This window comes from Solenopsis invicta, chromosome 2, assembly GCF_016802725.1.
Source record: "Solenopsis invicta isolate M01_SB chromosome 2, UNIL_Sinv_3.0, whole genome shotgun sequence".
Taxonomy (NCBI): domain Eukaryota; kingdom Metazoa; phylum Arthropoda; class Insecta; order Hymenoptera; family Formicidae; genus Solenopsis; species Solenopsis invicta.
This window is the reverse complement of record NC_052665.1, coordinates 16,219,682-16,243,902: the sequence shown is the minus strand read 5'-3', so window position 1 is coordinate 16,243,902 and position 24,221 is coordinate 16,219,682. Positions and strand designations below refer to the sequence as shown.

At 38.6% G+C, this 24,221-nt stretch overlaps 2 protein-coding genes across 5 annotated transcripts in view; one reads left to right on the top strand and one right to left on the bottom strand.

Annotated features, from left to right (window-relative positions):
• The window catches only part of LOC105197501 (cadherin-87A), a 216,313-nt gene that overhangs the window by 173,272 nt on the left and 18,820 nt on the right, over window positions 1-24,221 (top strand). For all 4 annotated transcript variants that reach the window (XM_011163907.3, XM_039445780.1, XM_039445781.1 and 1 more), the window contains exon 6: window positions 20,457-20,714. In XM_011163907.3, the coding sequence (XP_011162209.1) occupies window positions 20,457-20,714 (258 nt within the window). The remainder of the gene's footprint in view (window positions 1-20,456; window positions 20,715-24,221) is intronic.
• The window catches only part of LOC105197502 (ribonuclease P protein subunit rpr2), a 33,395-nt gene continuing 19,885 nt past the window's right edge, over window positions 10,712-24,221 (bottom strand). Inside the window, exon 5 of the mRNA XM_039445785.1 lies at window positions 10,712-11,333. Coding sequence (XP_039301719.1) covers window positions 11,326-11,333 — 8 coding nt within the window. The 3' untranslated portion in view covers window positions 10,712-11,325. The remainder of the gene's footprint in view (window positions 11,334-24,221) is intronic.

Genomic DNA, 24,221 nt, shown 5'->3' with positions numbered 1-24,221 from the left:
ATTCTCCGATCGATATTCTCCGATCGAGATCGACCCCGTCGCATCAGCGGAATCGAATATCGAAGAAACGTAAACGCGCGCATGAATATCGGCCGCAAGATATTTATCTAAAATGAATGAGAAGCGGTGTTTTTCAAAGTCTACAAATTATTCCGGAGCATCTCAAATTAAAATCGGACCTGATGCATTATCTGTAATGGCACACCGATTATTATTCGGCGTATTTATTTGCGCTGTTGGCGTCAAAGCGTAAGATCGACTCTGGTCATATGTAATAGAGTAACTCTAGTATTTATGTCGAGGATCTACGTCGCAGTACTCGGAAAAAATAAGAGTGATGATAGATTGACTCGCGAGCACTTTGTTATATGCCTTTGTTATTTTTCTCATTAATATTGTGTTGTAATATCTCAGTTTTTTTGCTGTTAATATTAAATGAACACCCAGAGAGAAAATTATGTTTACATCGATGACATAGTTCTTTTAACTTGGTTTTTTTGAGGTGAAGTGAACATATACCTTTGATAAAGATAAAAACTTATTTGAGAAATGACGTTATTAACATTTTTCGAAGTAAATAAATTATTTTTTCAAATTATTTGTTTAATTTAAACAAGTATTTTTTTTTAATTCAAAGAAAACCAACAGAAATGTAAGAAATAATTTAGTTGTTCTGATTTTAAAAGTATATTTCTTTCATTGGAAAAAAGCGTTACACAGCCGAACTCTTTATTTAATTCTAATAAGAGGAACAACAAACAAATTTCTTCAAATCAAAGACATTTTTCTTTAACCATTTAGCAATGCACAAACCTTCTTGATTCAAATATTCTTTTTACTTGAAGAAATCTGTCTCTGGGTGAAACCACCGTGAGCTGAATCAATTTATCAATGTGAGTAGCGTGTACAAGGATATGTGTAGAAGGATAATAAAGGATGAAGTATACCTAAATACAAGTGCTTAACTCTTATATTCTTTGTTGAGCTTGATTGATCCTAGCCGTGAGCGGTCATATATTTCGTAATACAACGTAAATACAAAAACGTAAGAGTTTCTAAAAGTCTTTTTTTTCATATATAAGAAAATAAATATTTCGTTTTTTTGATAGTAATATACAGCGTAAAATATTTATTGGTACAGTTAATTTGTCTTAAATGATGGCAAATAAAAGTTTCTGATGGGTGCGGCATATAGTAACCGGAGTTATCCTACATTGAGACCGAGAGCTTTACAAACTACAGCGACTAAATTGAGAAATGGCACGACGAATAAATATGTAGGTTATAGCGGTCGTGATATAACAGAGTTGACTAATTAAGTACTAAGTCTTAACTCGCGACACGTGCATCGGTCGTTCGTCCTACGACGAAAATGACATCATAAATTAATTTCGAAATTCGTATTTGCTGGAATTTCATATTTCTGCACGCTCCAAAGGTAAACGTATTTAAACTTATTGATTCTATTAAATATTATTCCCGTCCATTAGCGAGGGAAGATATTACCGCGTGTGCTGTTGCTTTATTCTAATATAATATATATGCATTTATGTAAATAAATAAGTGATAATAAAATTACAGCCTCGAAATATTGAAATTTTAAATGAACTTTATTTCAATAAAATTCATATTTAATTTCACATTTAACTTTAATCTAAAAAAGTTAAAAATTACAGCTGTATTGCATCAAATATTAAAAAATTGCACAGTGCACGATCATTTTCCTCGGTGTTTTCGCTAATGAAAAAATAAATTTCAAACTCAGAGAGGGTAACTCTGCCATTAAAATTAAGGTCGCGACCTATATATACGCGGACGAAATTATAATAATTTAACTCTGAATAGAAGGGTTACACTGCGCATGAGATATTCGTTCGATGGAAGCGCAAAATAAATCTCGGATCTTTTCACGGATTTCAGTCTCAAGTCTCTTCATTATGGCTCGAAAAATTCGAATCGTGTGTAATTAATTATTGTTTTGAAGAACGACGGAAAGGTGGACAAGGGGGATTGTTGCTTACTTTCGTGGGCAAAGAAAGGAGATGAAACGAGGCTCTCCTCGGTCATAAATTTCGGCGCGTTTATGCAGAGACGTTCTCCTCTCGTATAAATGAAAAAGGCGAGCGCGAAAAGAATATGGATGGACTTTCCTATTTCAAGCACGTAGTGATCGTAGCTCTTGACTTTCCAACTAATCCTGAAGCGAAAGAGAGCGCGGATATACGAGGGGCCGTGGAGGAGTGGGAATCGGGAATCGCGAACTAGAGATTTTCGGGCCCGGTGTCAGCCGGTGGTATCGGCTTCATATTCGTTGCCGAAGTGAAAAGTAGCATACGAATGGCGTGGCGCCGCGTGTCGCGCCTGTCTTTGACTTTCAGCGATCGGGTACCTAAACTTGAATCAGCGTGTGTATGAAAGAGACCGTAAAGCCGTAAAGCGGGGTCGAATTGGCTTACCAAAGAGATTCGCGTGCAACACTCATAAAACCTCAAAAAAAAAAAAAAAAACAAAAAAACGTGCGAAGAATATCGAAAAACGTAGCTTTGAAATATTGGCATTTTGTGTGTTGTCTTTATTTTACGTTTTATTAATTGTATATCGCGAAACCGAGGTAGAAATTTAATGAAATTTACTCTCTAAATTTTTTGGAGTGAAATTTCATTTAAAAGAGTGGAATTCCACTCTAAAAATGTGAAAACTCTGCCACTCTTTGTCAAGGCAGGATTGTCACACTTTTAGAGTGGTATTCCACTCCAAAGAATTTAGAGAGTAGAAGGTGAAATTAACTACTCCGTCCATACTCGTAGTCTCTAAATATCGTGGAGTGAAACGTCACTCTAAAAATAGTGAAAACTGAGCTCGCGTAATTTATCACTCTAATAAGAGTTAGAATTCACTCCTATAGGAGTGATTTTTTGGGGTGACTAATTTTCACGTAGAGATTTAGAGAATAAACATAAACAGCGGAGAAATCAAACGTGAATAATGTCACTGATGAATCGATATATTAAATTCAAATGCTCGTACTCTTACGAGTTGGCTCTGAAAGAAAAGAACGCAAAGTGGTCATTACAGAGCTATAAGGATACCGTACAATTTGTCCTTTGTCCAAAGGAAGCGGCCTGCCAATAATTCGTTTGAGAGAGGTACTATCGAGCACTGTGTATTAAAGGAAAGGAAAAAGGAAAATCGATATCCTATAATTGGTTTGATATGCGGTCAGCTATTCCGGTAGCGTATAATTTTATTACCGTCCGCGCGCACTATTAAGTGTATGATCTAGGTAAAAAAGCGAAGTAATTAGTTCTAACGTGGATTTTACGGACACACTCGTTGTCGAAACATAATGTTCTATAGCTGTGCGAATTGATTTATATTCGATATGAAATACTCATTATTCTTATTTAATTATATTTCTACAGGGATTCGGACAAAGGAAAAAAACGCTATAGATTTGCTGGCGCTATAGAAAAATCCGAAGGCCCTCGAGCACGCGCATCCAGAATTAAATTGGTATTCATAATCGTAAATAATTTTCAATCTTTGATTAAAAGTGTAATTAATTAGATTTCATTCATTCATTTTTCTTTCTTTCAATCGAAGATTGAAAGTTATTTACGACTGCGAATACCAGCCTTCCATATTTATATAAAACAATCATATAGCTGTAAAATGCATTATTAAGATAAATGAATGTTCTACTAATATAGGAGCAAGCATTCTTGGATAGGCATAAAAGTGTTCGGGGGTAATGTTCGAGCGTAATGTTCGAGCGTTGTTTGAATTCCGTAAGAGATTAACGACCTTCCCGTGCATCGCATGGCAATATTTTTCTAGCAATCCAACTGCAATTTAATCGTATTCCCATTACGAACTTTTCTGGCTCCAAAGTGGAAGAATGGCTCCTTATCCCCGAAGTCGTTTCGATCCTCGAGTCTCGCAAAGTAAGTTCCAGCCGTAGATTACGCCTAGTAATAGCCCGGTTTCTTATTTCCCTTCGTTATCGGTGCATTATGCCACCGATTAATGGATACAGCGCGTTCTATTGTGCCACTAGAACTTTTTAAAAACCATCGAGCGTCTCTCCCGTTAAGAAAATCATTTTCCGATAGATATGAATCACAGCTCGCCCCGCAATATCGCGGAAGGATTATTCTCGAATGTAATTCCGATACTGTTGCGTGCTGTATTTGTAATTTCACGCGAAATTGCGTAATATTAATTACGAACGCCCCCATTTCATAATATTTTTCCGCTTTTCCGCTTTTCCGCTTTTCCGCGTTGCACTTTGTACATTGGCGGTTTTATATTCCGCACCTGCCTACAAATGAAAAGTCCAAAGTTAAAGGAGAGAGTAATCGAAACTTTTTAATGACCCTCTCTAGGTTTTGTCCCGCGACTTTGTCCCAATTTTATCGTCACGTTAAAAACGCTCTAAATTCAGGTTGTTATTACAATCGGCAATTGAAAGGCTGGCCGTGCAATAACACGGCGAGCTAATCGAAAATTAAATGTTTCGGGGAAACCAAATTCAAAGGCAACGACGAAACAGTATGAAATTTTTCACAAAGATGTTAATTAAAAATAAAAATAAAATGGAATGTAGGATACAAAATGATATAATATCATTTGTTTACAATCGTTTCAGAGACATTATCTGCCTGCGTCTCCGTGAATAAATATCAAAGTTTCGAGCTTTACATTGTTACATTCAACTTAATTACGGCAGATATTGTTGAAAATTACTTATCTACTTGTAGAGAAAGAGAGAGAAAGAGAGAGAAAGAGACTCTTGTCTCAGAGATTCAAAATAAATTCTATCTGTTCACCGTGCTATTTACAAGTACGGCAATAAAATCGCGTTCTCGGTACACGCAATCTCGTCTTTCTTTACCCGAGTCTCGTAATAAAATCAGGATTATTCGTAACGAAGTGTGTACTCGGCCGGAGAACAATGGATAGCCGATGGAACGCTCCCACGTCGTTGTGCCGGGACGACGAATTCGAACGCGAAATCGCGCCTGTGTGTCGTATAATCGTCCTTTTAGCGGCCGCCCGATCGTTCAAACGACGACGGATTTATCGAAAAAGTGCCGCACACCTGATATACAATTGCAGCGACACACCAGCGGCTTGCTGACGAAAGCACCGCGAGGGACGATCAGAAAGAGGCGGTTCGTTCATGGTCGATGGTCGACTGGCTACCCCGGCGCCGGGCAATAAAAGCACACCGTCCAGGCCCAGATGCAGCCGGACGGCCCTTTGTCCGGCAGATTGCAATGCGAATTTCCGAGTATTGTTTACAGCGCGCTGCTACCCGGCCGTTAAATAATTTCATTGCGATAGTATCCGTTGTTACGCTACGCAGCCGAATGACTTCGTGTAAATGGAAGCGGGCGCGTCACTGGAAAAGTGTGAGAAAATACGCTTCCAGAGTTACTTCTGGCACGTGTACGTAAACGAATAAATGTCAAATATTCCAGGGATGCATTTCCCTATCGATCAAACGTTATAAAAAGTTCACCAGTCGAGAAACGTTTAGTTTCTGAGATTGAATTTTGTTGTGAAACAGTGTGATATTTCGAAAACGAAGCAATTGATTTTATGTCGAAATACGTCAGAATTCAGAATAAAGTCTAAAATGTCGCGTAAACTATTGATTCTTTGACTTTAGTGCTTTTATATACGGAATAACTGGACAAATTGTATCATATAAAGAAATTGTATAATTCAATTTAGAAAAAATGGAATCTTAATCTAACTGAAAAATCGATTCTTTTCAAAATACATATTGTTGCTGTTTATTAATCTTCAAAGCATATCATTTTTGTCAATTGCGTTTTTCGTCAATTGCTTCGGTTTTAAAGTCTTCCACTGTTTTAATACAATTCCTCTTGCTTCAAAAATTAAACGTGTATAGATCCATATTTATATGAACCTTTCTTAATGTATTTGGTCGTATAAACTAATTGGTTGTATAAACTAATCCCCCCCCCCCTAAAATATTTAACACTTGCTCGCTCTGTACATCAACATTTCGTGACGCTCGTGGCAATTCCATTATTTTCGAGAGAGACGATTCTGAAACTGAACCTTGTAAGATTGCGCGTGGAAAAATGTACAAGTTCCACTTTCATTACAACTTTTAATACCGTATATATCAGGAAGTGTAGTTTCGCATTTTCCTTGACTTCTATTTTGTTCAATTTAACTTCGTCATTTAACTTTTTGCTCTTGTTATTTATTATATTTGTGTCTGACGAATCTCCAACTCCTACATTATAAATGATTTTTTTACTACTTATTTAGTCAGATTATCTTGGAGCGTTTGTTACTTATAAAATTTGGAAGCCATGCCTCCAAACTTGGGAAAACGTCTCAGCCAGATTAGCTCTAGTTGATGTAACAGTACGCAAGAATGCGATATAAAAAATTGATTTTCTTCTCTGTGTGTGTGTGTGTGTGTGTGTGTGTGTGTTACGGAGAACAGAATGTGAAGAAAAAGACGCGTTAATTGGAGTTGGTTGATCGAAGACTGTCTTAAAAGTGAATTATTATGGCGCAGCGCGGGCATGTCGATCAAATGTCTCCGCCAGAAAAATTGCGTCCAGCGTAATATCGACAAACGAGTAATTAATTGCACCTCGGCTTAGTTACCGCGCGTTTCTCGATTAACCTACGAAATTGCAAGTTTTTAAAAAATAGAACGAAATTCCGAGAGAATTCGCAAGCTCACGTCACTCCTAAAGAATATTAATCTTCGTACTTGAGCCAAAAATATAATATATATTTTCGCCTTTTCAGCAACGCGATTAAAAATTTATATTTTATCTGCAGCAGTTTGTACCTTCCCGATCGTTTACTCGGCGGAATAAGGTAATGATGAATCATGAGCGTAGAACAAAAACTCACGGAGCACTAAGAGCGATCAAAATTCTGCCATCTGCGCGAAACTAGTTTCCCTTCTCCGTGCAATTTCTTCGCTGTAACGGAACGAATACAAGCGCATTTACCTCAATTCTCCCTACGACCCGGCTCCTCACCTTTTCGACCCGGTGGCGGCAGCGGCGGCGGCGTTGATATCCTCGTCATTATTTACAGCAGCGCGAAGGCTGCTTACGGCAGTGGAGAGCACGTGTAACTTTATGAAAGCATTTACAGCGCGCAATGGCAGTCGGTTGGCGACCGGGCTGCATACGTTACATACAGATGTGTGTTTCTCTCGCCACCTACATACCTTGCAAATGCACCCTTGTTAGAGATGCGCGTCGCGCGATACCGCTGCGAGTGGCGACCGGCGACTATCGCTGTCGTCTATCTTTTACTTCACACCTGTTCGGTGTGACCCAAATCCGCGAACAAAAATTTCCTTCGATTTCTCTTATCCCTGAGAGATAAAGATAACCGAGTCAGCTTTCTCGTGTATCCTATCACTTTACTATCGTTTCACATTTCTTTCTCTCTCTCTCTCTCTCTCTTTTATTTTTTTCTCTCTTCTTAGCTTCCGTATCTGCCAATCGTAACACCGTTTAGCGTTATCGTTGTACTACAAATTACATGCGCGAGTATCCACGATTTTTCTGCTCACCCGAAAAATTCGCAATATCACGCTTCCGTAGCAACGGCAGTGCCACACGCGATCACGGGCGTCGTTATTCCTAATGCGACCGGTCACGTGTTAAGCTTTCGACTTATCTCACACCCCCGGCATCTCGCGTTGTTATACCCTCCCAAGTATGTGATATATATATAGCCCGTCCCAAAAAATATCTTCGCAGACGCTCTTTCCTCCGCGTGTAGCTTTATCGCGCGACCCTCGGGCGGTCCCTGCCAAAAGTATCGTCGCAACCTTCGCGGCTTTTCTTCCCTCCCGGAAGTGGCGCGGTCACGCGACCGTACCTCCCTTCTCGTCACGATTCTCTCCCCTTTTACGCCCGCGCCAGATAATTCTCCCGGTATTCTTGGGCTTCCTGTCGACTGCAGACCGGGAGCTACTTTCGGAGGACACACAATGCCTTTACCACCCCCCACCCACGGGGCGGGAGAGCCACCTCATCCTCGCGGGCGTCGTGTATCGCGACTACGTGCACGGAATCGCGAACCCTCGGACAAAAGGGTGCGCGTGGGCCGTCGCGGTGCTCCCTTTTGCCGGTTTTATTTCGGTGCAGCCGACATGCCCGCGATACGAATTGCCGCTCAGATGGTCGACAACACTCGAACCACATCGCGGTATTTTGCTCAAAATTCTGATCTACCGACACTCTTTGCAGGGTTTCAATCGGAAAGACATATACACGTACACTATTTCTCTCCTTTGTTCTCGCAAGCCGTACGGCAGCTTTAGCGTAATCGAATGAAACGTATACAAGACCATAGAGCTTTTGTTATCTATTATTATGTATTGTAATTTGTTACTCTATTTTCAATTTTTTTATGCAATTTGTTTGTTTTAAGGATGTATAGGATATTTCTCAAAACATTATCCGAGAAGAAATTTTTTATATATAATTATTATATCGAATATGTCCATATGTATTAAAATATATATAATTATTCATAATTATCATATAATTTTCATACATATTTATGTATAATTATATATCATTATAAAATATGTATGTTGAAATATATATCATTATATTTTATATATTTTTTAAATAATTAATATTATTTTATATAATAATTAATATTTATATATAAAATAATTATTAAATAAAAATATCTTATTCATACAACTTTCATATGTTTACAGTTCATTTAAAGTATTAAAGTTAAACACATTTCTAAATTTTATTTACTTTGCAGAGATCGTCCGGACATCCTCAAAACTGCTCAACTGCAGCGTTTTAGCATCGAGTAATATATTCAATTAAGTCCTTTGATTTTAACGTGCACCATGTGTTTCGTGGTCCATTGCAATTTTATTCTCGCAGTATCAATCTTCCGTTATCCCTACGACAAAATCAAGTCTATTCAATAAAGAAGCTTGATGGATGTAAAGCAATTATTCAGCTAATTATAAGTTGAAGCGTGCTCCCTCACGCTGGATGTGCAATTTTGTCGCGTCTTGATTTTTCGCGCGAAATTCGTGCTTTCTCGCGATGAACGTTGAGGCAATCATCGGTGTGTCACGAAGCTTGCAGACCGAAATCACTATCGCGAATGGGCGACGCAGAAAACGTGATACGCGCTCGTTAGTCGACAGTTACATCGTCGGAAACGCAGTGCGAAATAAAAATCGCAGCTCAGCGATTTCAGGTTCGCGAACGTACGCGACCTATTAGAGTGTAACGATCGTATCCCCGGGATATTACGGGATTCGACGTCCGTACATCCGCGACGGAGTGAAACGAATCGTAGCTTGCTTGCAGACGCGAGCTAATTACGATTAGAACGCACGTGGGAAGGAAACTTTTAATTCGCGCGGAATTAAACTCGAGTTTAGCGACGAGGACCGAACGGAGGGACGAAGTCTGCGTCTGCCGGTTCGTGTGCACCTCGCATCGTGGATCGCGTTGTAACGTGTGCGTGCCGTCAGCCCCAATTATCGCGTGAATTCACGCTCTTATCGATGCGCGCAGGAAAGTGCATACACGGACGTTCGATTTTGCGTGAGGCACAAGCGCGCTCGGAGCTTCTGCATTGTGACGTCGCGATATACACGACGAATAATTGGCGATAATTGCGCGAGTAATTGGGCGAAAGGAATTTTTCAAAGGCGCAATTTGGGCGTATTAGGCGTCAGCGAATCCAGTTAGCTTCCTTTTGAGAAGAAACGTCCACTGTGCACTGTCGAAAATAAATTCATGTTACGTAATATGTACATTATTCGATCTTCATTTCATTAAATGCTCGTTCTTTTTTTTAGACAATTTTTATGCAAAATCATCAGGGATTCTCGTATGACGACGTTGTTGCAGACAAGCAATTAACCGTAATTGTCTTCATAATTTTATGAGAGGAACTTTTTGAGGAGCGTAATTTTATTACATCAGCGAGAGCCACCATGAAAATCGTGCTTTGTAACGCGGATCAGGTTTCGAGCAATAATGCGAATGAAATTTTTAAAAAGATCAATATTACATTAGCCTTTGCTGAACTCTCATATAAATATATATTTTTTTTTTATTTAGAGAATATTTTATCGCCGGAAATAAATTATCAATAAATCATCTCTACCTCCCGTTTTTTATTTGATATTAAATTCTGAATTTTCAGGACAGACAACTTTTTTACGCGTGACATCAGATTCCTTTATAAGCTTCTCCAATTTTCCATATTTCTGATACTCGTGATATTTGATGATTGCATTGCAAGAATATCGTCCGACTAACGTGGCATCACTATTTTTAGAGCTCTAAATAAATTATTAAATAAATCATTAAATAAAAAAGATCGCGGACAGGAGATCGTTAATTTTGCATAAATTCATCTTTTATATCGGTGCTATATGGGGGAATAATTTTAATACGACAAATATTGTAAATCGTATCTACGGTATCGTATTTACGATTTCAAATAGCCCACTGTCATTTGTCAAATCCGACTGAAACTTTGTTTTCAACAATCATCGTACTCGTATTTTTGTTTTTCGACTAAAACGTGTCAAAAAGTAGGACGTTGAATTCAATGAAATATTCAAACAATACCGAGTGTATTGATTCTAAATGCATGTGCAATGCTAAACCATTGCATTGCAACCGGTTTTTTCTTTTTTTTTTGTAATTTCGCAATAATGATTTTCTGAATCACGTAATCGCGAGTGGAAAATTCGCGAAAGAATGCAGCCTCTCGGGCACAAACGCGATTGCATTTGAACGTAAAATTCCTTTCCATTTAATCCGAATAAATAATCGATGGCGGCGCGGAATTCACGCGGGAAAATAAGTGTGGGGGTGAAGAGGACGAAAAGTTAGGACGCGCTTTTCACACAGGCGAGCTGCATTCCGTCGATGGCGTAATGACGGAATTGTCGTCATGTCAAACGCTCTGTCACGAGTACCTCGCGCTCGTTTCACTTCGCATTCGGCGACGCGCGTCCACCGCGCCCTGCATGCTCGTGCAGATTAAAATTCCGATAGCGAAACGCGACAGGGTGCACACCGTGTCGCGCCGGGGCCGTAGGCAAAATAGAAAGTCGCTTGCATTAAACAACGCCTGCGTTAAACAACGCGCGTGCCGACCGAGCCGGCTTTCATCGAATTGAATTTTTTGACGAATCGCGTAAGCGACACGATTGAAAAACTTCTTCACTTACATTTTGCAGTCGCAAGGGGCTCATAAGGAATTGCTAGAAAACTTAGTGAGGCAGGGAACCAGAAGTACTCATACACCTAAAATACAAAATATCTGTCCTATAAAATACAATAAAACAATTAAAAATAAATAGAGGAGAAGGAGATACTGTGGCTACTATGGATATTACGATTATTATCTCCGTTATTAGGCGACGAATTTTAATAATTGGTTATGAAATTATTTGTATAGGAGCCCGCCATTCTTTAATTGCGCTAATACGTCAATATACAATAGTTGATAATTGTTATAAGACATCTTTATTATTGAACACTTTGAAACTTTTCAAGTTACATTTAGCACTTGATTGCACACACTTCTTTATTGTTTTTAAACTTGCATATTATCACACGAATGTATGAACACTCGAATGTATTTTTCTTTGTTATTTAAAATTGTTATTTGGCTGCGTACACATTTCGAGTTATGCAAAATTGAACAATAACATGGGATATTGTCAATGTGGCTTTTTAAGCGAAATTTTCATATTGAAACATTCTTTCGATAAATCAATTGTCATTCTAGAGAGCTGTGCACAGAACCGTTAGAGATATCATTTTATGCTCGTTGTTTAATGTGAAACAAGGATAAAATGGTATATATTTATATCTCTAATGTTTCTGAACGCAGAAAAATTCTAAACAATGGTAAATTAAAAACATATAATTTTCTAACAAAATAATGTGCGTTTCTTAAACTGAACTAATTTTTTTTAATTTATTTTCGGACAAATCATATTATCACAACTTTTTCTCTTTTTTTTTAACCGATTATGCAATGCGTCATATTTTTATAAATCACACCCTAAGTAATAAATATTTCATATACTTTGAATCTAGACACTATTAAATACCACTTTGGCGAATATAATCGTTCGAATTTCAATACAAAATATTAATTATTAACAAAGTTGTTTAATAAAGTGAAAATGAGTGTCATTATCTGCCCTCTCCTCTAATACACGGCTCGAGATTTTTCCGCATCGAAACTAGAGTTTATGAAATTTCAATAATGAAACCGATAACGATAATGATGCAATTGCTGTAATGAGACTTTATAAGAACCGTAGATCCGATTATGTGCACGCATTTCGACACACATCTCGTTGCAGTGGATGTATGCCACATTCGTAGATATTGCCGTCGATCCAGATCAATTCATACGCGGAGGCATTGCGGGGGTGAGGGGAGGGAGGATAATACCATTAATTCCGAATAATCGACGAGCGTGTTACGTTATAAGCGGGTCATTCTCGGGAGCTCACGTCGTTGACGTTGAGTACCGATTAGCCTCTCTCAACAATCTCACTCGTATTTGTAGGTCATCATTGGATCATGGATATATCTTCGTAAAATATATTTGTGCATAATATAGTTATTGATCGTATGTTAGAATTTTTTAAAACAAGAAAAAAAAACAGGTGTTTTATAAAGATGATCGTATGCATATAGAACAATTATAAAATTATACGAAATTATATAAAAATAACTTGCAAGATAAATGTTCCAGTGAGTGAACATATGTATGCTACGCCCACAGATTTACACGGAAACTTTTTATCGTTAAAATTTATTTTTGTGATATTAAAATTTAATTGTAATTTTTAAATGTCAAGATTATTTTAAATGCTATAAAATTTAATATTATAAAAAAAATTAATTTGTTAAACGGCCAGGTCTTAGAATCTTTACTCTGATGTTCTTAAAATTTGTTAAGAAACTTTGTACGTTTGTCAAAATAATATTTCTTACATTTATAAATAAGAATAAGTATTTAAGATCTTAGATTGTCCGGATATTCATTCAGTGCTTTACGAATTTTCATTATTTTTATAACAGTTTAAAAATTTTACATATTTTTGCTTATCAGTAATGATGTTTTATATTTCATCTTTCTGTTAATTATATGAGTGAATCATTTTACATTATAAATCTTAAACGAAATTAAACAATCTTGACTCTACATCAGTTACACGTCCAATTACTGGTATATTTACCTTACCATCAAATCCTTTTATTGCTACGTTAGTATCGATGGTTGTATTAGATCCCTCTCTTTACAAATCTACATTTATATGCACAATAAAAAGAGCAACATGTACAAAGAAAATTTACTTTTAATATTTTTGCAATAAAAGCTCTTTCTAAAACGAACGATCCCAACGTTAGCGCGCGAAAAAGAGTAACGCGCTGCGGCCGTAAACTTATCTTCGAGTTTCGAAACTCGCAGCGCACGCTCGTTCGCCCCCTTTTTTTCGCAACAAATAATAAGATCGCGTATCAGCCGGCCGCGTAGTAATTCATCGGGTGCGACGGCGGACCGCGTTTTTCTCTTTTTTTTCCCCTCGCCCCCAGATAAGCACCCACTGAGCGAAGACCTCACCGCCGGGCGTTTGTCATGTCGCACGCAAGCCGTACGAAATGCCGTCGAGTTGTTCGATTTTTCGTCGGTCATTTAGTCGCACGGCTGAATCCCGCGACCGACGTTCGTCGCCGACGGACGCCGCGCCGCGGTGTCCGTCCGTGCGCGATTCCGCCGAAGCGCGCGGCACACACGAATGCGCGTGAATTATAGTTTTAATATCGCAAATGAGGAACGATCGCGAACGCGCGAGCGGAACGACGTGGAACGATCAAAGTATTTATTTCCATTTGATAGAGATGCATACACGACCACCGTCGTCGATGCGATTAAATCCCTCGTTTCCGACGGGATTGCTCGTTTCGCGGGAATCGCCACAGCAGTAATCTCTCTAAGAATAAGCTATAATTAATCGGGATACTATCGAACGTGGCTCTCTGCCGCGTATTCTCGATCGTAACACAGCGTAAAGGAAGATCGCGATCGCAAAAATTGGTCCGTTTCTTATTCGTCTCTCTCTCTCTCTCTCTTTTTTCTTTTTTTCCTTGCAAAGCGGAAACGTACGTTCGTACGTCCGTCCGTTCGTCTGTCTTTCGCCAAAGCTTCGGAAGTTGCTCAAAGGCACGCGAGGATACGAGAGGATGGCAAACGAAATGGAAACAGGCAACTTCCAGCCGACGTCCAGCCATTTCAATTACCCGCCTCCCTTTCCACGCCCGTGTATATCTCGTCGATGCGGTTACTTTCTGCAGCGCGCGCCATTGTATCGCATCTCTTCCCTTAATGCATCATCGCGATGCTTGATGTACGACAAATATTGGATATGCGAAGAGATCCGTTTCTTGGATATCATTTATTACATTCGAAAAAAAAAGGATTGTATTTTCAATTTATTTCCTACCTTCAGAGGAAATTTTTTTCTAAAGGATAAATTAGTAACGGATATTCTTCATTTTTTTAATAAAAATACATAAGCGAGATGAAATTATAGGATTACTTTAGAATTGATTTTCCACAAGTGTGAACGGAAATGTAATTTTAAAATTATTGAATTAATTGGAACAATTTTCCGCCAATCATGATTTAATACAAGAGCACACTATTACAAATTATAAATACTGATCATTGAGAGATGCACATCGTCACTTTTTATTACCGTTTTCATTCACATTATTTAAATATCATAATGTATAGGTTTGCAGTTGAGTACCAAACATTACACTGCACTGCCTACATTAAATTATAACGTAATATAATGTTGCAAACACCAAATGAAACATGGTCGGCATAAAATATCGCTGTGCAAAACTCGTTTAGAAAGAATACATTTTTAGTTTCACAAAATATTTTAAAAAAGAATAATCTATTTTCATCTGTTAAGTCTACGTTCAGAAACAACGTCAGCACACACTCCCATATTTTATTCTTGTTTAACCATTCGATGAAAAACAAAGATGAGATTGATAGGGTAATAAAGGATAATATTGAATATCCATTTTTAATTACTTCGATATGAATGTATATTAAGACTTTTAATTTATGCAGGACTTTTAAAAAACATGTGTCCAATTAACAAAAGTTTCCAAAATTTAAACCCAACTTCAGTATTAACGAAAAAGTAAAAAGAGTGTAAAAATGAGAAAGATATAATATAAAATACAGATCAAATTTTAAAAATAGTAACAAATAAAATGCAAATTATTTATGTAAACTAATCGAAATAGATATATTCATATTTTTTTTTGTTGTTACATAAAAAATAAAGTAACATAATTGCTCGTGGATTTAAAATCAAATTTTAAATTATTAAAATATTATTAATATTTTAAATAGATGATAAAATAAAATTTTTGAAGCTGAAATTTCATTGCATGCTTCGTTAAAAAAGACTTTTTCGCAACTCGCCATTGATACGAAAATAACGTAACATAAAATGAGATAAAGGAACGCTTTTGTGCGATCACATTAATGTTACTGAATATCTTTTATATTTTCTGAAATTTTTGGAGTAATATCCTTTTCAAAAATGATGAATTCATCTAAATACGTACAGTTTTGTAAAAAAAAAATCACTGTACACTGAGAAAAATTTGGTAAAATCTCGAGTAAAACTCAACTAACATTTGATTGAATAGTGATCAAATGAGTTTTAGAGTTGCTTTGACCAAACAATTTGTACCCTTAACCAAATAATTATTTCCATACAACAAATTACTCAACGTTTTGTTAAATGTAACTAAGTTTTCGAAATCAGTAACTACAAAATTCATTCAACCAAACGTTAGTTGATCTTACCAAACGACTTCTCTCGGAGTCAAGAAAGGTATTATTGAAAACTATTTGTTTAGTTTCGCGCAATTATCAGCAGAAGACAGAATCCAGCAGAATGCAGCGAATCGAATGCGGCGGCGACCCAGTTGTGTTCGTGACACGTTCGCCCGCGCAAGTGTCGATAGTTCAAACGATGAAACGAATCGAACCGTCGTAGCGTGCGATTGTCAGCACCGTCCGTAGCGGTTCAAGAAAACACTTTTCAGAAATTCCATCGGAAGCTCCGTCGACCAGGTGGCAGATTCGTTTTTAAGTAATTTCAACGGCCCAGCCCGCGGCCGTGCAGCGTGCATCGCGCGTGATAATAACGCCGTCACTCTTTACGTTCGGTCAACCGGACTCGCAGCCAGAAATCTTCCCGCCCGATGCGCTCGTGGAGACGCGAGATGAAACCCGCAGTTCCATTTCTAGAGGAATTCATCCTTTGCCGCGACCCGCGCTTATCCGTGCTTGACCCGTCGCTGATATCACTGACCGCGTTATTTCGCGAGCACCGCATTTCGCTGTCCGCATTTACGAGAAAGGTCCAGCGTGTTTGCGAAGAGTTTACGATAAGGCGTTTTACGTGCAAGTTCCTTCGAACCGGAAGGAACGACTGTATTTTTTGTAAAAGCTTCGTCCGCAATCTCGAATTCCCACCCATAGTCTTCGCCCGGATCCGGATTGTAAAATCGAGAGGTTTAATTTATTGTCTTTCATAAAGTTTTAGGACATGGTGGATCGTATCGGGGGGCAAAATTAGATGTGCTAGCCCGATTTTATATTTTTATACTAAGAAAATGTTATTTGGGCTGCTCCGAAAAGGAATATAGGGATATTAAGCTCTCGAAAACGTATATGCACTCTTGGCTATTTCTGATAAATCTATTATTGAGACGTTGAGTATTTATTGCAGTACTGAAATGAGAGTAATGAGACATCCAACATGACTTTACAAAAGTGATCGTATTTGCGAAATAATTGAGAAAGTTCGCCGTTGAAAAATAACGTTACAGAAATGGAACACCGCTAATTTTGCCCTGACAGATCTGATCTTATATCTCGTTATTTCTACTTCTGTATTTAATATTGAATATTGGATCGCGACACATTTTTTTATTCTATATACATCACATTCTAAGTGTAAAGCTAATACAAGTTAAATTCGCAAGACGCATCGGAACGTGACAGTGTTTTTATCATCCTCGCTCTCAAACGGGATGTCGAATTACTGTTCGACGTAATCTCCAGCGAGATGGAATACCGTGATTCAGCTTGAAACTCGCGCAGAGGAAGCGCGGTTAGTTGGAAAGTTGAAATTACAATGTTACACGCGTGTGCGTGAGCACCCCACGCGTCACGCATTATGCGTCGAGTTTCCGCAAAACCGATGCGATGGCAAAACAAAAAAATAAGTCAGCGCGTTGCATGTCGTTTTCTCTCCCTCTGACCCTCCGTTTTCCTTCTGGATCGAGCTCTGGTTCGTGCCATAGACAGTTTTGCGAGCATTATTGACATTATTATGTTTATGTGATTATTCGACACGCGCTATTATCCGCCTGACTGGAAATTTTCGACGTTTGGCGTTGTAATTTCTGGGACACAGTAGGTATGATAACGTCAATGCTGTGTTACAGTGTATTATCAAGCGGATTATAACTCGCATGCCGTTGTTAATTACTCCCGCGGCATTATTGCAGTCACTTAGCGATGTTTATTCATCATACCGCTTCTCATAATTAAGTGCTGAAGCTATTGTTGTCTGATTGCGTCTTAAGCCTTCCTCCGAAACGACCTGTAGTATCTGTAATTCGCGTTCGACGTCACGGAATCTATTTATAATTTTACATAATTTTTACGGCGTGTAAATTTTTAAATATATATTTTATATATGTGCGTTATATATATATATATTATTTTTTTTTTATACATTGAACGTTTTTCACGCTGCGTAATAAAAACAATGAAAAATTTGATTTGTAATGGTTTTTGCAGCGTAAATCACTATATTTTGCCGCAGTTTTAAATAAATAACTATAAAACGAGTAAATGGACCTAAATAAATTTTTGCATGAATATTTATTAGAGTCTTATTAGTATATGTACAAATTTTAATTGATAATGTTACTTGCTCATCAAATTTGCAAATAAGTATTGTAAAACGCAATTTTACACATGAATCAAGAGTAAACAAAAAATCAAATAACTCTCAAACCAAAAAGTGAATTGTGCTGAAATTTTTACAAATATTTAAACGTAATACTAGAATATTCTACGAAATTTTTATATTGTTGATGTCTTGAAATATAATCCGAATATCTGCAAATCATCGCGTAACGCGTTGAAGACCGCGTGAGTAATCGATTTCTTATGAGGAAATTCGTGTCTGCACTTGCACCGTTAATATGTTACAAGCAAATTCAACTTTGCCGTCAGGTGTATCGCCATTATTATTGTTCTCCGTTGCCATGACGCCTTTGGGAGACTATCTACCGCGTAAATATGTATATATTCTAATGCATGCGCAATTGGGTACACGTACACACTTGACAAGAACTTTGAGTGCCACCTTTCCACCCTCGACCTCGTTAGCTACTACTAAACCCTCGGTGCTACCCACTTTTCCGTCTTTTCCAAAACTTCCGCGCGAACGGCACCTATTCGAAACGACACTTCGCAGCCTTTTGTATTTCTTTTCTTTTCTTTTTTTTTTTCGTTGAACTCCTTTCGAGCGTTTCGATATTTTCAGCAAATTGCTGTAGTTCCTGATTTTATGGTACTTCCACTGTTTCTCATTTAAAAGGCAAAATTACAATAAATAACTCTTTGTCCCTTGAGTCATGTTAGCTCATGCTAGCACTAGAATTAATTATAACAGAATGAAAACGCTTCTATTATCTTACGGGGAGATATTATCTTGTTTTCGGAGTTGCCTTTCTTCTCGTTATTTTTCGACAAACTTCGCCGGAGATCTGAAACTGTCTACGAAACTTTTGAAAAGTTGCTTAAAGATGCAGACTTGGAACTGCTTTTTCAATATTAGGACTTCGCTCTTTTCGCCTCTTCTCAAATGAGAGTCTCGAGACTCGACTGTATATTCGTAAACTTGGGAATATTCCAACACGTATAACGTATTTATCCATCGAGGAGCGTACGCGCGGCACGTCTCTACGGTGAAGTACGCAACAATACGCGTAATGAAAAATGCATTCATCAAAAACGGTCGAATTGCTCGCAACTGCGAAGAGAAAGAACGAGCGCGTCGCGAGATCCGGAGGTGGATTTGTCCCTTTCTTGCCATACAGTGGAGCTTCCGTCGCACAAATCCGCCAATAAAGCCGGGCGTTTACCACACTTGCTGCGACAACTCTCGACTTCCCTTCGTCGAGAGAAGAAAACTCGTCGGGATGGTCCAAGGGATGGGACTTGCGAAGACCCGTTCGCAAATGATCGATCTCGTAAAACGGCGATGTTAGGAAATACGCTCTCTCACGTACGAATCGAGGCACGTTCGAGACCCGTGTGCCTTCCTTTAAGGTTTCGTAAGGGATACAATAAAATTCCTCCATGCCGAGAAGGGAGTTCCTGATCCCAGCACACGTCTGAAATCGCACGTGTCCCGACACTCATACGCGGATGCGCGATGTCAAAGGCATTAAATACAAAATACGTGCCGTGTATTAAGATCGTTAAATAACTGCAATTTAACACTCTGACTGCTCTTGATTCACATTTCAATGAATTTCCGCAAGATCTCAGTCACCCAAAGATGGATAACAGTTTTATTTGCACAATCGGAAATTAATTTATTAAAAATTTATCAAGATATCGATTGGAAACAATAAAAAAATATTACTTGTATAAGGCAATTAATTTAGTGAAACTAAAATAATTACATTGTACAAGTAATATTTTTTTATTGTTTCCAATCAATATCTTTATAAATTCAAATCAAAATAAAATCAAAAATTAATTTCGAATAATATTCTGGGAAACAAAGTTTAATTACGATCTTGTGGAGTAATATGTTTTTGCTATTTTTTTTTTAATCTTTTTGCGACAAAAGGGATAGATCGATTTTAGGGTCGACTCTGCATACTTTACATATGATCTCGTACCTCGAGTTTGGTCCTTCCAAAGCTCGAAATTAACTTGGCAGTTCAAGTGTTCAGGAGTTTAGGCGAAAAGTGAATTAAATCCGTAATTTGTAAGGTCCGCCTTAAGTACGATTTTACACCTGAATTATAAAATTAGCCCGCTCTTGCGCTGAATCTTTAATTTAAACACATAAATTTGACGACGCTTTCGGACTAAGGGATAAAAAATATTAAACGCTTTCGAACTTAGAATTAAGAACGCACTAAGCGCCAACCCTCTTATAAAGTAAGTCTAAACTTTGTTTAAAGTTTAAAGAATAATTCTCGCGAAGTCAGAGCTTCGAGCTGGATTTTGCGACGTTTTACGAGCTCCCGCGGCCTTTCTGTTTCCAGGAGAACGACACGATACGCTTCCGCGTGACTCTGGAGGACGAGGTGCCCGCGGGACAGCAGCCGAACATCGTCGGCGTGGACGCTTACGTGATCGTGCTGGACGAGAACGATAATCCGCCGCATTTCCTGGGTGTGCCGTACGAGGCGGTCGCCGAGGAGGACACCCCGGTCGGCTCCACCATACTGCCGGGCATCAGGGTCGTGGACCCTGACCTGCTGGGCGACATCATAGATCTAACGTGCGTCCCGCAGCCACAGGTGAGTCATTAATACGCGTTAGCGCGCGCGGTAATGTCCCGTGAAAGATATTTTTATCTGGTCGCTCTCCCGGCGATCGAATTTCTTGCCGCCCTGCCTCCACGTGAGGATTTCCCGTGGAGGAAAATTTCAACCGACGAGCCGTGCCCTTCTGATCTATCGTCTCGGAAAATCCGTCGTTGATAGAATTACGTGGAGAACAACATGTTTTCTTTCTTTCTCTCTATCTCCCCTGACTTAATATCTTTACGAAGCGCGCGCTTTCCGACAAGAAACGCGCGAGTTTTTTTTTCCTTCTCTTCTCCCGAACTGGTGATCGAGTAAGAGCGTAATGGAGCCTGACAAGTCCCACATGGATTCACACAACAATCTCCCTGCTAATGTACATTTCACTTTTTACTTCGAATATCATAAGCCGCGAGCTACAGTTTATTCCATAATTCTTCATGAGATCTGTTTCTAATTTATTTATTTATTTATTCGAAGATATTCTGCCTCTTTCCTTAAAAAAAAAAAGAACTGATAAAGTATTTCAATAAACTGATTATTATATCAGTAACTGATGATTACTATTTAGTTATCTGATGAATTATCATCATCTTCTGATATAATAAACAGTTTATTGAAACACTTACCTTTTTCTCAAAGGTTCTATCAATTATTTTCAAACGATACTGATTCTTACACACACACACACACATACAATTATGCATGCTGTCGTAAAATAAATGCAAATGTTCGGGAGAAAACGGTACGAAAAAGAAGAGAAAGGTAGAAGAATGAAAAAAAGAGAAAATGAAAAGGGTCTCTTCGAAATTCGTTCCTGCTGTCGCGTCTAACGGCCGCATCCGCGCGAAAGAAAATGGATAATAAACAGACTGCGAGGAAGGGAGTTGTTTTCCGCTCAAAGGATTTATTAAGAAGTCGTCATCCGCGTCGTCTTGGTCTCCTTTTACGACGCGAGACGCGAGACGCGAGACGCGAGACGCGAGACGCGAGACGCGGACGCGCGACGCGCGACGCGCGCGCGCTACGTCGAGATCGCGAGTTGGCTGCGCAACGGATAAAAGATGTACAAGTGCCAGTGTTTCACGTAAATGAAGAGCGCTCGGATGAAGTGTTCTCCTTGTCCGCGAGGTGAGGCGAGGTGAGGCGAGGTGAGGCGAGGCGAGGCGGAATATCGGCGCCGTTGCCGGGGCGCTTTGTAATTCGCAGTTTTCCATTAAGTTATCCACTCTCGTATCCTGTAATAAACTCAGAGGGAGAGAGAGAAAGGGAATGAGGAAACGCCGGGGCTCGCCTCGCCTCGCTTCGTCTCGCAGCGCCGAGCAGCACGCCCGAGGGAGCTGAGGACTCGATGACGACGACGACGACGACGACGACGACGACGACGACGACGCCGGCGGTGGCGGTGGCGGCGGCTGCTGTAGCAGACGACGACGACGACGCCGGCGGTGGCGGTGGCGGCGGCTGCTGTAGCAACAGTAGCAGCAGCAGCAGCAGCCAGTTTCTCGTATAGTCGGACTTTTGCAATCATCGTTGTGGAGCCCCAACGTTAACCCCTGCGGAAAACGCGTGGCCTATTTCACACGAGCGCTCGCATAGCGGAGCGTTCGCAAATTTAATAATCGTTCCGATGCGTAAGCGGAAATTTTATTACCGCCGCTGCGTAGAATTTGAATTCAGCTGTTTCTTCGGCAGCTCAACCGGCGACGTAATTGGATTTATTTTCACTATGCGCGAGCGAGATACTTATCCCAGGCTCTCGCGATTAGAAATGCAGACGAGCGTTTAGATAGGACCTTATCTCTCCACGATTTCTATTATAGGACAACTGTCCCAATTTCTTTAAGCACACAGTGGCGGTTGCTGCGCTCATTTTGTGATTTTATTTTTTTAATTGTATGATAAACATTCTTATTCATCATTATTCAAGTAAAAACTGTAATATACACAAAATAAAAGCAACGAATTCGAAAATTGATTGGTTCTTTATGTAACGAAAAAATATTATAAAAGACATAAAAAATATAAGATTTGAATCTATATTGACAATTCTGCCAATCAATGTCCTAAATAGCGCACATATGTCTAATATTGCTTTTTCATTTATTTTCACGTATTTACTTACGTTTATATGATAGTCTTAGCTTAATATTGAAATATTTTTAATACATAACGCTTATATATATTTTTTTTTATTCTGATACTACAATTAAAAAAAGTGACAATAATTGAGACAGTTGCCTTGTAAAAAATATAAGGTGTACACAGCACACGTATACTGAGAAAAAAAGTTATTAAATTGAGTAAATTCAAATTAATTAAATTTTTTTAGTTCATCTATTTATGTGTTTGACTTAAATGCGTAAATGTTTAAACTCCAATAAATTCAATCAAGTTGAAAAATGTAATCAAGTTGACAATCTTTTTTTCTCCATGTGGAATTAAGTTAATTAAGCATGTAAGATGCAAAGATATGTTGCTCTTAAAATAAAACTGCAACTCAATATTCCCTCTCATTAAAGATTTCTAATAACAAGGCTAAAAATATTCTTGATGCACTCAATCTTATTGCAACTTTGTGCAATATAAAAATAAAACAATTAGAGATGTACTGAATCGAGATATTTTGTATGCTTATGAATTAAGCAGCTCCCTTGTGAGCTTTCGCGATATTTTATCGGAAAGAACAGCCTTCAAAGTTTCCTCAGATTAATCTATCGTTAAATAAAAAATATGATAAAATTCGCCACAAATTTTCATCGTCTAATTTAAATCTGTCTGAGAAAATGAGATGGCAACGAGATTGTTTTATTCCAGAGATTTAAGAATTTTATTTAAGAATATAAATTAAGAATATAAATTTTCCTTCCCAATGATAATTATTGTCTCTATATCAATTTTATATTATGTTACATAGAAGAACAATAGCATTGAATCTAATAATACCGATCCGAAATAGGAAAGCAAATATCGTTAAACTATTTCAGATACGGATATACAAAGACGTAATTGTCTATACATTTTTTTAACACATACATACACACATACAAATCCAATTCGGATAGGGCGACCGGTAGAACGTCTTGTAATAAGTTTTTGTTCCATCGTACACCTCGCACAAGTCTATAAAATTCAAGTCACGTGCGAGGATCGTATTTACGGAAAGTTGTAACATGTTACCGTGGAAAATTGCTGTTGAAAACCGCTTTCTGCTTAAGAATCCAATCGATATAACGTGCAATCGGTTACGCGATACGCGCCGTTCGTTTCGTAAAAGGGGGCACACGTAGGGGGAACACGCCCCGAAAATTCGGTCGACGGGAAAAACGGCGCAACGCGTATCGCTTTTTGCGCGAGCTCTCGCGATTTTTCCTTTTTTCCCGAGAGATCCAATTCGTATATCATCTCGCGACCCGTTAAAATTATCTGCCTGCAGCCTCTCCTGGCTTCTCACCCCCCTTTCTCTCTTTCCGGCTCTTCCACACCCTCCCTCCCGGGAAA